This window comes from Arvicola amphibius, chromosome 6 (assembly GCF_903992535.2).
Source record: "Arvicola amphibius chromosome 6, mArvAmp1.2, whole genome shotgun sequence".
NCBI lineage: Eukaryota > Metazoa > Chordata > Mammalia > Rodentia > Cricetidae > Arvicola > Arvicola amphibius.
In genome coordinates this window covers 62,920,312-62,933,913 of record NC_052052.2, presented here as the reverse complement: position 1 = coordinate 62,933,913, position 13,602 = coordinate 62,920,312, and the positions used below count along the sequence as shown (strand labels likewise).

At 48.4% G+C, this 13,602-nt stretch overlaps 1 protein-coding gene and 1 pseudogene across 1 annotated transcript in view; one reads left to right on the top strand and one right to left on the bottom strand.

The window, feature by feature from the left end:
• Positions 1–11,701, bottom strand: part of Ttc39b (tetratricopeptide repeat domain 39B) — a 118,887-nt gene extending 107,186 nt beyond the window's left edge. The window contains exon 1 of the mRNA XM_038334641.2: positions 11,290–11,701. Within this exon, the coding sequence (XP_038190569.1) occupies positions 11,290–11,331 (42 nt within the window). The 5' untranslated portion in view covers positions 11,332–11,701. The remainder of the gene's footprint in view (positions 1–11,289) is intronic.
• LOC119817421 lies at positions 11,597–13,399 on the top strand (annotated as a pseudogene).
• The last annotated feature ends 203 nt before the right edge of the window (positions 13,400–13,602 follow it).

The window sequence follows — 13,602 nt, the reverse complement described above, 5'->3', positions numbered from 1 at the left end:
AAACCCCAATTATGCTGTCTTTCAGAAGTTGCCTTGGCCGTGGCTTCTCTTTCCAGCAATGGAACACTAAGACAAGCACAAAAGCCTCATGAATGGGTTAATATCGATTACTATGGGTGAGGGTTGCTCACTGGCAGTAATGGGCTAGTAATTATCAGCATGGGTAATTAGTTTGAGGATATGGCTGAGCTGGATATGGCCTTGCATATATGAGGCCCTGAGTTCAATCCTATGCGCTGCTATTAAAAAATATGGGGATACAGGTTACTGGTTCACATGAGTTCACTCTCTCCACAATATGCTCATTACCTACATGACACCACTGGTCATGTTAACACAGCAAGAAGGTCCTCACCAGATGCAGCATCCCAGTGTTGAATCTCAGACTCTCTAGAACTGTAAGAACTGAATCTCTGCTCTCCAGGGGTTGGTTACCATCTCAACAACAGCAGAAACAGTAACCACACAGAAACATGCCTTTTCTAAATCCTTGTCCCTTAAAAAGGCGCTGCATGACAACCCTATAACAACATTGATGTCCACCAACAGAAAGAGGAGCTACACAACGCAACATCCAGAGCAACCAGAGTTATACCACCTTCTACCTACAGGTCACTGGGAGAGCGGGTACACTTCCAGATGACTAGCATCGCACTTCCCCTGAGGACACACGCTGACACTGGTCAGTGGTGGGCAGAGCTAGAGCAGAGGGTCCTTTGAGTCCACTCTTCTCCCTTAGAAATGCACCATTTTCTCAACCAGAGTCCTGGGAATTACCCTAACAAAAAACTGCATTAACCAAAATCTAATCATTTTAAGTGTTAAAAATAAACAGAGATAAGAAGAAATGGGAATACAGAAAAGCTAAGTGGAATTGAGGTGATAGTTATACAACTCTAAATTTACTAAAAGACAAAAGTCCCTGAACAAAAGGTGTGAGCTACAGCTCACTGGCCCAGCACGGTTGAGAGATCAGATTAGATTCCTAGCACCAAGAGGAGGGGGCGAAGAACTAAACTAGCTCAACAAAGCCAGGTGGTCAGCTGTTGCTTGCTTGTGTGATTGTTCTTGAGACAAGGTCTCATGTAACCCAAGCTCTCTGTCCTTAACCTGTCTATGTAGCTAAGGATGACTGTGAACTCCGAATCCTGTCTCCCACAAACTGTCTACACAGCTGAGGATGGCTGTGAACTCAGAATCCTGTCTCCTGCTCCTGAAGAGCTGAGACTAAAGTCATGCCTGCTAAACTGGAAGTGGGGGTGGGAATGCCTGTACTGAGATCATGCGAATGGTCATGCAGGTATTGGGGACTGACTGTGTAATGTCCCCCACTGCCTGAAGGATGAGCATTAGAACGTGTCTGTATCTTAACTCTAACCAATGGGTTAATCCTTTACAGAGTCAAGTGAAGAAGACATATTGGGAGGTGCAAAGCAGACGACAGGACCTAGTCAGAGGAAGCAGGTGGCTGGGAGCTGTCTACTGCCCTAGACGTTCTTACCTTTTCTCTGCAACACGTTCAACACTGCCCCACAGCTGGAACGTGCTGCCTCACTCAGGACCAGAGACCCAAAGACAAGGGGCAGACGATGAACCCTCTCAACAGTGGGCCAGAGCAAACCCTTCCTGAAGCCCTTTGTCAGGCACTTTCATCACGCAACAGACAAGTCCGACCAGGACGAACGGTCTCTCTCCCAGCAGAGAGGGCACACCTGCTGCTGGAACTATAGAACTACTTTTTCTATGGGGAAGAAAGGCCACGGTTCCTGCTGAATCCCAGGACACATCCCATCCTAGTCGGATGATGCCACAATAAATGGGTCAAAGGGAGACTGCTAACAGCTGGGGGGCCAGCAGAGAAAATTGTGGGTGTGCTAATGACTGCAGGGAGTCGCAGACTTGATTAGCCTGCATGGAAACTGCAGAGGGAACAAGCTGAAGTGAGGCAGGACCAGCCTTGGGGCAGGAGACAAGGAGCAATCAGCGCGCTGGAATGCTAATGCCCACATGAGCAACCCAAGCACCTAGGACTCACCCCAGACCTAGTAAGAATCACTGGTGAGAGCCAGGCAGTATTGGCACATGCCTTTAATCTCAGCATTTGGGAGCTTGAGGCCAGTCTGGTCTACAAAGTAAATTCCAGGACAGCTAAGACTGTTGCACAAAGAAACCCTGTGTCAAAAGGAAAAAAAAACCCACTGATGTGAAAACTCAGGAATCCCCACCTTCCAGCAAGGAGACTTTTGTGCTCATTCAGGTGTGGGGACCACTGAGCCCCCGTGATAAAATGATCATACTTTACCTCAACAGCAATGAGATGCCCAGACAATTTTAAGAAGCAAGGTAAGAATGGACTTGAATTTTAGATGTACAGTCTAGCTTGGTACTTTGAGGCAGAGAAAGCATCCAGAATGCCCTCCAGTGCCCAAGAGTCCTTACACGTCACTCCCTTTACCCTTTACCCTCTTATACTATAACTCCACAGATGAAGATGGTCCTCCAGAGTGGGCACATTTGGGCTTTATGGTATTATTTTGTTTTGTTTTTCAAGACAGGGTTTCCTTGTGTAGCCCAGCCCTGGCTGTCCTGGAACTAGCTCTGTAGACCAGGCCGGCCTCCACTTACTGTATTCGTTACTGCAACTGTCTTGAAACGTGGGGTCTTCAGAGAGTGATGACAACAGAGGGTGTGGGGGTCTGACCGAGCGCGGCCCCACAGACTCGTGTCTGAGTGCTTGGTCCCCAGTTAGTGGAGATATTCGGGAAGGATTAGGAGGTGCGGCCTTATTGGAGGAAATCTATCATGGGGGCTTTGAGGTTTCAAAAGCCCATACTAGGCCCAGTATCTCTCTCTCCCTCTCTCTCTACTGCCAACAAATCAGGGTATAACCCTCCCCACTACTGCTCCAGTGCCGAGCCTGTCCACTTCCCACCGTGGTCATGGACTAATCCTCTAAACCTATAAGCAAACCCCAATTATGCTGTCTTTCAGAAGTTGCCTTGGCCGTGGCTTCTCTTTCCAGCAATGGAACACTAAGACAAGCACAAAAGCCTCATGAATGGGTTAATATCGATTACTATGGGTGAGGGTTGCTCACTGGCAGTAATGGGCTAGTAATTATCAGCATGGGTAATTAGTTTGAGGATATGGCTGAGCTGGATATGGCCTTGCATATATGAGGCCCTGAGTTCAATCCTATGCGCTGCTATTAAAAAATATGGGGATACAGGTTACTGGTTCACATGAGTTCACTCTCTCCACAATATGCTCATTACCTACATGACCCCACTGGTCATGTTAACACAGCAAGAAGGTCCTCACCAGATGCAGCATCCCAGTGTTGAATCTCAGACTCTCTAGAACTGTAAGAACTGAATCTCTGCTCTCCAGGGGTTGGTTACCATCTCAACAACAGCAGAAACAGTAACCACACAGAAACATGCCTTTTCTAAATCCTCGTCCCTTAAAAAGGCACTGCATGACAACCCTATAACAACATTGATGTCCACCAACAGAAAGAGGAGCTACACAACGCAACATCCAGAGCAACCAGAGTTATACCACCTTCTACCTACAGGTCACTGGGAGAGCGGGTACACTTCCAGATGACTAGCATCGCACTTCCCCTGAGGACACACGCTGACACTGGTCAGTGGTGGGCAGAGCTAGAGCAGAGGGTCCTTTGAGTCCACTCTTCTCCCTTAGAAATGCACCATTTTCTCAACCAGAGTCCTGGGAATTACCCTAACAAAAAACTGCATTAACCAAAAGAACCCCCAGTGGGGTCTGCGGCTCCTGCAGGGGTCTGGGAGAAGAAAGCCTAACAGCTGCTCTTGATGACAGCGCCAGGAGCCAGCATCTGCGCCAGCATTGGTCATGCCCGGTTCTACAGCTCTGCCTGACCTTACACCTTCGCAGCTAGGAGGCATCCTTACGATGGAGAAACCGGGAGATTAAGCGCCTTACTCTAGGCTGTACAAGCAGAGGTTCGGATCCGCTTCCACGCTACTCTAGATCTGCACAGACCACTTGACAGGCTGGGTCCGACTAGTTTTTCCTAGGTTCTAAAATCTAAGTAATAAGGAAGTAAGCAAACTTAATCATAGGCTCTACAACATATAAAAATAAACTACATTCCTAAAAATCACCCAGGACTAGGTGCTACCACATGACCTTTAACCCAGCTAGCTGCTCAAGTGTGGTGCAAAAGTAGCCACCGGCAGCATCTAAACAAATGGCCATGGCTGCAGTCCCAAAAAATTTTACTTACAAAAGTAGGTGACATCTGCGTTACAAAAGTAGGCACATCTGCCTCGGGCCTTCCACGGGGTTCTCAGGCCCCAGGCCTAGTGGAAGGGACACTGAATTCAGAATTAACCTGCTCTGCCTTCAACAGTTGTGCGACCCCGTGCCAATCGCTTCCTGTCAGTTTCTGAGAAGCACAGAGGCCTCTGGAGTAGCTGGGACTGCAGACCTGTGTCCCTGTTGGGAGAACACCTCCACCCTCCTGGGCTGTCTTCAGGGTTTCTGTTTCCAAACAGGAAGCAGCAATGAATGCCCCGTCCTTTACTTTCACTTTCCGTTCCCGACCCCATCTCCTGGAAACGGGAGCGGGAGCGGGAGCAGGAGCGCTCAGGACTACAACCTGCGGGGGCTGAGCAAGGACCCAGACAGGGTCAGACTCGTCTGAGGAAGTATGCAAGTTGTGTGTGTTTCATCACCCGATTCTCTGGGACAAAGCCAGCATGAGTCCCTGCAGCAGGGCCAGCCGAGGTTTGTCCCTTACTCCCACTCAGTCTCAAGCCACTGAGCACACAGGAAACTACGCTCAGGTTCCCATATCGCAGGCATATGAGGCTGACCTGGAAAGAACAAGAGTCCTGAGAGGCCCGGAGGAGGAAGATGGTGAGGCCTGATTGCAAAGCCCTTTCCCAGAAGCCTAGGGATCACTTGGTACAAAGCAATCCACCAGGTGCTCACCGACCGTGCTCTGCTGGCTTCTGAGGGCGTGGGCAGCAGCTGGGTTACTGGGCCTGGCTTTCCCATCGGACCTCCAGTGCATTACTGAACTTCCTGACACTTTCCTTTCTCAAAGGATGGAACCATCAGACTCCACAGAGTGCTGCTACAATGCCAGCTTGCTCTTTCCTTCCACTTCTAAGATACCACCACCACTGCTCTTTACTAGGGACTGTAGAAAGTGTCTTCAGCAATGTTTTGGTACAGGAAAACACACACTGCAATAATGCTGGAGATGGCCGCCAATATCTACAGGAGTACTGACTCAAACTTTAAAAGTCCCTTATAGCTGGGTGGTGGTGGTGACACACACCCTTAATCCCAACACTTGGGAGCCACGGGAAGGCAAATCTGAGTTCAAGGTCATCCTGGTCTAAAGAGCAAGTTTCAGGACAGCCAGGGCTACACAGAGAAACCCTGTCTAAAGAACAAAATAAACAAGAAAGAGAGAGAGAGAGAGAGAGAGAGAGAGAGAGAGAGAGAGAGAGAGAGAGAACAAAAAACCCCATATACACCCACCTCCCCCAAAAAGCAGAAAGAAAAAACAATCCTCAGATACAAAAAGAATCACACATCTCCCCACTGGGGGCGGGGAGAAAGGGGAGGGTAAGCTAAACTAGCTAAACTCTAAACTAGCTCAAGGCCTATCAGAACCTGACCAAACACAGCCAGCCTTCACCTCAGCTCTCTGGTGCCCTCAGCCACAGCTACACCACCTAGAGTCTCGGTCCACCACAGCTCTCCTCTGGCTCTCAGCACCTGCATGGCTACTGAAATTCCACCTCTGAAGCCCTGTTCAAGACGCCCTCTGGATGAGGTGTCAAAACTGGAAAGAATTCACAAACAGCTTGCTGCCCTTAAGAAGCAAGCCCACAGGATTAAAGGGTGGGCTCTAAATCTCTGCCCTTAGGGTCTCAGTCTGGAATCCAATCCGTGACCTCCCTTCCCTCTGGGGGTAGGACCTGTATCCTGGCTATAGAAAACCTTCATTCATCCTGTAATGAGGACTTCGGCCTTCTCCCAGAGAGGTCAGTCCGCTGTGTCCCCAGCACAGGCTGGTGTCCCTCCCCAGTGGTTCTCAGCTCACCCGTACTCACCCCACCCCCAGAGCCCCACCTAGAGAGAAAGAGCTTTTACAGCCCGAGCCCATCCCACCCAAGACAGACTGTAACATGTTAGTTACGGTAAGAACCAACTAACAATGTATCATTTCCTGAAATAAATATGTAGGCCCAAACAAGTATTAGCATAATAGCCAAGGTACTGGTCACAAGAAAGAGCCCCTTCAGAGAGCTGTGATGACCTCACCAACTTGGCTGTCTGACCATCATGGTGCAGAGATCCAGAGCTTTAGGAGGAAACCAGACTCACTGGGCCCAGGATGGAAAATGAGTTGACAATGGGGGGGGGGGGAGGGTTGCTTTCACCTCTTGCTCCTCCCTGCCTAAGCCTCACAAGTGTGGCAGCAAACGTGAAGTGACTGGGAGACTCCACTCAAGACTGACTACTGGGCCCCAGAGGGGCAGGGACGGGGAACTGTCCAAAGACTCAGAAGGAAACGAGGAGTCTCACGGATTCCCACTGAAGACCATTAGCAACAGACACATGGGCAGAGTCTAACTGAGCAGGCAAAAGCCATCTGGAAGAACTGACACCTGCCCACAGGAGCACAACTGTGCTACCAACCTGAAAGGAGGGAAGTGGGTACCCAAGTCTGTGGAGGGCCGGGGACACCAGAGAAAGTTCTGTTGAGGAAACAGAATCCCCAAAGACAGTCAACACCCAGCATCTCCCTACAAGGGTGGCTTGTTAACCTGAGCTGGACAGAAGGTAACTGATGTTGCTTTCCATCCACTCATCTGCCTTACGGGTTACAAACAACCTAATCATAAGCCCAGGATCCCCCAGATGTTGCCCCCTTCGCTGTCCATGCTCCCCACCCATAGGAATGGGAATAAATCCTCCTGCTTAAATCCCACCACCTCCACCCAACCTGAGCTTGCACAGGAACCAGAATTACCACTGCACACTCCTTCTCCCACACCTCTGCCCCAAGCCAAGTCCTCCTCCTTGCTCTCCCTGATCAGGCCCTGCACTAACCTCCCTACTCCAACCCCACACCTTTGTTCTACCTCAGGCCTCATCCCAACCCGTGTGACCTGGTGAAACAGCCTCCTGCTCCTCCTGCCACCAACCCCACAATCTGAACTTCCTGAGGATGGGGAGAAAGACAGGAAAGTATGGAGCCATGGGAAAGAAAGGGAGTCTTCCCTTCAGAATGTGGCCCGAGTCTGTCGCTGGCTGAGAACGAGAACTCCTCACAGTTAGCACTGGCTCAGGCCTTTCTCCTTCCATGGTTGTACACTTGCCATTTTCTAAACCTCCAAGACAGGGTTTTCTAGATCAGAATCAAATCTTAAAAATCCTTGGGGTTAAAAATCAGGCCATGAGCTGGGTGATGGTAGTGCATGCCTTTAATCCCAGCACTCAGGAGGCAGAGGCAGGCGGATCTCTGTGAGTTCGAGGCCAGCCTGGTCTACAAGAGCTAGTTCCAGGACAGACTCCAAAGCCACAGAGAAACCATGTCTTGAAAAACAAAACAAAACAAAAAAAAAAAAAAAAAAAAAAAAAACAAAACCTCAGACCATGAAGGCAGGCTAAAAGCACATGGCTGTTGTCCCAGCTACTTAGGGGCTGAGACAAAGGGATTGCTAAGGCCGAAGAGGTTAAGACTAATCTGAGGTACTGAGGTACATAGTGAGACCCACACACATTAAGAACAGGCCATGAAAACCCTCTGTAAGCCATTTCTTCCCATGATTCAGTGTTTCTCAACTTTTTTTTCATTATCACTTCCCTAAATAGCCCTTTTAGATGTCTTCCTTGTTGTATCTTCCCATACAATTTTAATAAAATGTCCTATATGTATTGTGGTAGAGAACATGTATGGCTTAATTTTGTTACTCAATAATAGGCTCAGAAAAATGACTAATTAAAACCGTAAAAATTAAATCCAAAATTTAAAACTATTAATAACCTAATAACTGTATTTATTGACTAACTTTTAATTTAAAATGCAATTCGTCAAATCATTCATACCCATATATATATACATATACATATATATACATATATATATAAATTGTTCATTTCCAGTAAGTGTGTAATAATAGAAATGTAACTACATGTCTCTTTATAGAATCTAAAAATGTCATTTTAAAAATCAATTCTTACGGCTGGAGCGATGGCCCAGCAGTTAAGAGCACTGAGACTGCTCTTCCAGAGGACCCAGGTTCAATTCCCAGCACCCACATGGCAGCTCACAGCTGTCTGTAACTCCAGTTCCAAGGGATCTCATACCTTCATGCCAATGTACATAAATAAAGTTAAATAAACTAAAAAAGAAATCTGTTTTCAAGCCAGACGGTGGTGACAAAGCAGTTGGGAGGCAGAGGCAGGTGGATCTGTAAGGCCAATCTGGTCTACAAATCGAGTTCCAAGACAGCCAAAGCTGTTGCACAGAGAAGCCCTGTCTCAGCGAAAAAAACCAAAAAAAAAAAAAAAAAAAAAAACCAAAAAAAAAAAAAAAAAAAAACCAGTTTTCAAAAGCAAAATCCACCCAAGGGATACTGTAAGTTTCCCCACCACTACCGTGTCCTTGGCTGCTTAGGAAGAAAAAGGATTCCCATAGTATTAGCCATCAAAACCCCCTCCACAAAACAAAACTAGACATTCAGATATCTACAATCCTAACACCTCAAGACCAGGAAACTGACTAAGCCCTCGGAGGCTGAGTGACTTGTCAGTCAAGGTCACCAGCCCTGGACAAGGCCCCTTCGGTCTTATGCTCTGCAGTTTCTCCCAATCAGCACTAGCTTGGCACCTGTGATAATCAGGTGTTTGTCATGTCAATGAACAAATGGCCATGGGCACGTTAATGCCCAAACACATGCACAGAAATGAGACAAAGAGCTTAGTGCCCTCTGAGCCACACGGCATTGTCCCCTTTCCTTCCCAAGGGACTCAGAGCAAAGCTAAGGGTATGGACCCCTGGATAAGCTGCTTTTCCATTCTACATGCTTGGTGACACACCTGGTGAAGCAGAAGGACCGCCGTGTACACACGGGGTGGGTTCTTTAGTCCACTTACAATCGGGGCCTTTTTTACTGGTATCTCAAGAATCCCTCCTGCAACACCCTAACACACCCCTGCTTACCCACCCTAAACGGGGTTCTTCCATACAGGACATATCTCCCCACCCACTCAGAGACCTAGACAACCAAAACTGAGCCTTCACCTTCCGAGGTACCAAATTTAAGCACAGGGTCAATACTCAGTAAAGAGTGGGTAAATTGATGCCAACATGCCTGTACACAGACATACCTGTACACAGACATACCTGTACACAGACATACCTGTACACAGACATACCTGTACACAGACATACCTGTACACATACATGAGCAGTTAAGAAAGATTTGACATGAACAGAGTTTCTTTGTGCCTTGTTCATCACCTAAGACTAATACCTAGTATGAAATAGGAACTTAATGGTCAATCAGTGATATGGCAAAACCTCAGGCCTGATCAAAGCATGTTTTTCCTACAGTCACGCATTCACTCAACAAACATGTATTCAAGTCTTCGTACCAGGCTGCTCTGAAACCTAACCTCCACACAGCTGAAGCACTAGTCAGCAGCCATCTCCTCTTCATTCCTGTGTTGTCTGGCTTTATTTTTTTTAATTGGCAGTTGACACCGAGTATCCTTTGTCTCAATTATGCCAAGGCAATCTCAGTTAACACCTACTGTACTTCCCCAAAAGTGGGCAAGGGTCAGAAATACCACTCCACAGTTATGAGAGGCTCTGAGCTTGGTTTGTTTATTCTTCTTCTTTTTTTTTTTTTTTCCTTTACTGGGGAAGAAAAAAAAAAAACCACATGCTAGTGATGAGGGTATAATCCAGGCTGGCCTGAACTCACCATGTAGTCCTGGGTAGCTTTGAACTTGTGATTCTCCTGCCTTGGCCATCTGAGTGCTGAGATTACAGGTTTTTAACACCGGGCTCAGGATTGTCCCTTCATTTTCAATACAATTATACTGATTAGGGACAGGGAAGCAGCTGGAGACAGGCCTGGTATAAGCAACAGACCATACTATAGAGCGTCTACAATGCCGAGGTAATGAATATTTAATGTATACACAAGAGGGAGCCATAGAAACTTCTAAGGAAGTGATAGATGGTCAGAGTACCGTAAAGCTGTTATTACCTCGATTACAGAAAAGATCTAGGACTGTAAAATTAAAAACGTCAGGCAGGCAACAGGTCATATAAAAAAATACAGCCTAGAGATATAAATAAGTCGCCACAGAAGAAAATAGTACCAAATATGCTCTCTCACTGTTTGCCTTGTGTGTAGTTTGAAGGTCCTGCAACACACCCATGTCCTGGACAAACGCTAGTTCCTTGGCCTGTGGTCTTGAGCCCTCACTGAAAGCAGGTCATAGGGGAGCTTTGGATCGCCGTCTTAAACATCAGTAACACAGAGATCTGCGCTTCGGTTTTTGACCAGTTCTTATTAAGGTCAACATTTAAAGCACGACATTTATTAGTTACCCGGATCTTCTGGCAGTAAAGACAGAACCCTAACTCGCCTCCTCCAGATCATCCCCACTTACTGCATCATTTGAAACCAAAGCTTTCTCAGGCCACGACTTGTAAAAATTCAAGCCAGGTAAAATGGCAGCAGCGGCGGCAGGAGCCTGAGCCCTAACTCTTGAGAGCGCGCTCCCCGCCTCCGCCGAGTGCAGAAGGAAGCGCTTGAATCAACAGGTCGGGCGCCCCCCCGCCCGAGAGCGTTCAGACCCCGGCGTCGCGTGGGGACGCGGTGGGTCACTTCGGTAGCCCAGGCAGTGGAGGCCGCCGGTTCTGGACCAGAAGGGCCGTTTCCCGGCCTCCGGGGTGAGCCTCGGGACTGAGGCTCCGGCCCTCGGCCCCGGGGTGATCAGGCAGCCCTGCGCCGCCCGCCCGGCGGACACCCCGCGGAACTTCCACGGAAGACGACAGTCGGGTTCAGAACGGCCCGGCAAAATACCCAGAGGGTTCAGGAAGGCTCGGGCCGGCTCCGGGCTGCGCTGCCCGGCCCCGCGGGACGCTCCTCGGCGTGAAGGGCGGCCTGCCCACCCTCCCTGCCAGCCGTGACCCCGCGGGTGTCCGCATCCCTCCCACCCCCCCGCGCCCGGACCGGCCCCCTCTGCCTGTCCTCGCACCTCATCGGCGTCCAGTTCCATTCGGCTGCCCACGAGCGCCATGTTCCCCTCAGAAGCGGCCGCTCACCCACAGAGAACTCAGAGCCGACTCTCTTCTCGGCTCGGGGTTCAGCCCAGAGCGGATGGAAGCGGAACCCGGCAACCCAGCCACCCGACCGATCCGGCCCGGGAGCGAAGGGTCCACCGCGCCTCCGACTAACCCCCGCCTACTCTCGCGGTCCCTTAGGGAGCAGCCAACCGGGTTCGGCAGGGCGGAGTCACCCAACGGAGTCAGCGGGCGCTCGGGCAAAGGATCTCTGGGGTACCCGCCTCTCCAAGGGGTTTGCACCAGCCTGGCACCCAGACTGCAGCGCCCCGAGCTGACAGCACAAGGTCGTGGCTGCGCTCCCTCTTTGGCTAGCGGTCCACCTGGTCCTTCGTCTGGAACCAGCGCGTTTACTTCGCCCAGAGGGCAGCGCGCCTGGCAGATGCAGCTGGAGGACAGCCACGGGTCACTGGTCACCTGGAGGCATCTGACACATCACATGCCCAAGTCGCTGAATGAAGAGCATCCTCTTCAAGAGACAGGAGCTCTGTTTGCCTGTGTTTGCGAAGCAAAGGGATCGGTGTAACTCAGAACCCTGTGCGTCTCCAAACCAGGTCCAGGTTACTCCTGCTACAGCGTCTCTCCGCCTTTTTGTAAATAAATTCAAATGGATGGAATTTGGGCTTGAATGATCCCTGAAGCTAGGGATGCTGTCTCGGGTGCCTTCTCCATTATCTGTTCACTGTTTAGAAATTGAGTCCTGATTTCGTGGACGCCAGGGCATCGATAGCATCTACGGAAGTAGATAGATCACGGAGGGCGCGGGTGGGCCTCGTCGGAGTGTTGGGATTTGAGCTGCAGTTCTCGAACCCAGTATCTCGAAATGCATCGTGACTCCTGTCCATTAGATTGTAAGGTGTATGTAGGTAATCTTGGAAACAATGGGAACAAGACTGAATTAGAACGAGCATTTGGCTATTATGGACCCCTCCGAAGTGTGTGGGTTGCTCGAAACCCTCCTGGCTTTGCTTTCTTTGAATTTGAGGATCCCCGAGATGCTGCTGACGCTGTCCGAGAGCTAGATGGAAGAACACTATGTGGCTGCCGAGTAAGAGTGGAGCTGTCGAATGGTGAGAAAAGAAGTCGGAATCGTGGCCCCCCTCCCTCTTGGGGTCGTCGCCCTCGAGATGATTACCGCAGGAGGAGTCCTCCACCTCGGTGAAGATCTCCAAGAAGGAGAAGCTTCTCTCGAAGCCGGAGCAGGTCACTTTCTAGAGATAGGAGAAGAGAGAGGTCTCTGTCTCGTGAGAGAAACCACAAGCCGTCTCGATCTTTCTCTAGGTCTCGTAGCCGATCTAGGTCAAATGAAAGGAAGTAGAAGACCAGTTTGCAAAAGAAGTGGTGTACAGGAAGTAACTTTATTTGACAGGAGTATGTACAGGAAATTCAAGTTTTGTTTGGGACTTCATAAGCTTGGTGCATTTTTAAGATGTTTTAGCTGTTCATGTTCCCTTAAGCAAGATTGAATTTGCTTTGAACTTTAGTTTTTCATAGACTGAAATAAACCTAGATCCTGCCCAGTTAAAGTGTGATGTACTAATGATAAACCACTGATGGAAATTGAAAAAATACTAAGTTTCTTTAGTAGCTGGGACACAGTCTGGAGCTGTGGGTGAAATGATAAGCAGTCTTTAAAAGCTGCTGTTAACACAAGTTAACAGGGAAAGGGTGGGAACTGTACTCTGAAGATTTTCAAAGAGGTTCCTCACTGATTGCTATCTATGGAGGAAGCTGTTTGTAACATTCTTTATTTGGAAATGGAAGACTAAGTTACCAGTTGGTTTAAGGGTACATTGTAGAGCTGAACCTTTGAGTTACTGTGCAAGATTTTTTTTTCATGCTGTCATTTGTAATATGTTTGTGAGAGTCCTTGGGATTAAAGTTTTGGTTACAAATTGTTGTTTAACTTGAAAGCCTGTTTTTCCTTACACACTCAAATCTGTGAGCTTGGTATCAAGTCCAAGTTTAACATTCCTATTGGAAGCCATACTTATATTTTCTTGTAAAGTGCTTTTGGATTAATAAAATACTAGCCTAAAAAAAAGAAATTAAGTCCTGCTTCTAACTTGCAAAATAATTGAGCAATCCGATTGGAAAAGTTAAATATATATATATATATATATGTATGTATATTAAAGTTGAGGGTCAGTTTTATTTTAAATTCCCCTAAGGGTGTAATTTGATGACAAGTACCATTCATATAGAGCATCCCAAAATGTCCTAGCCCT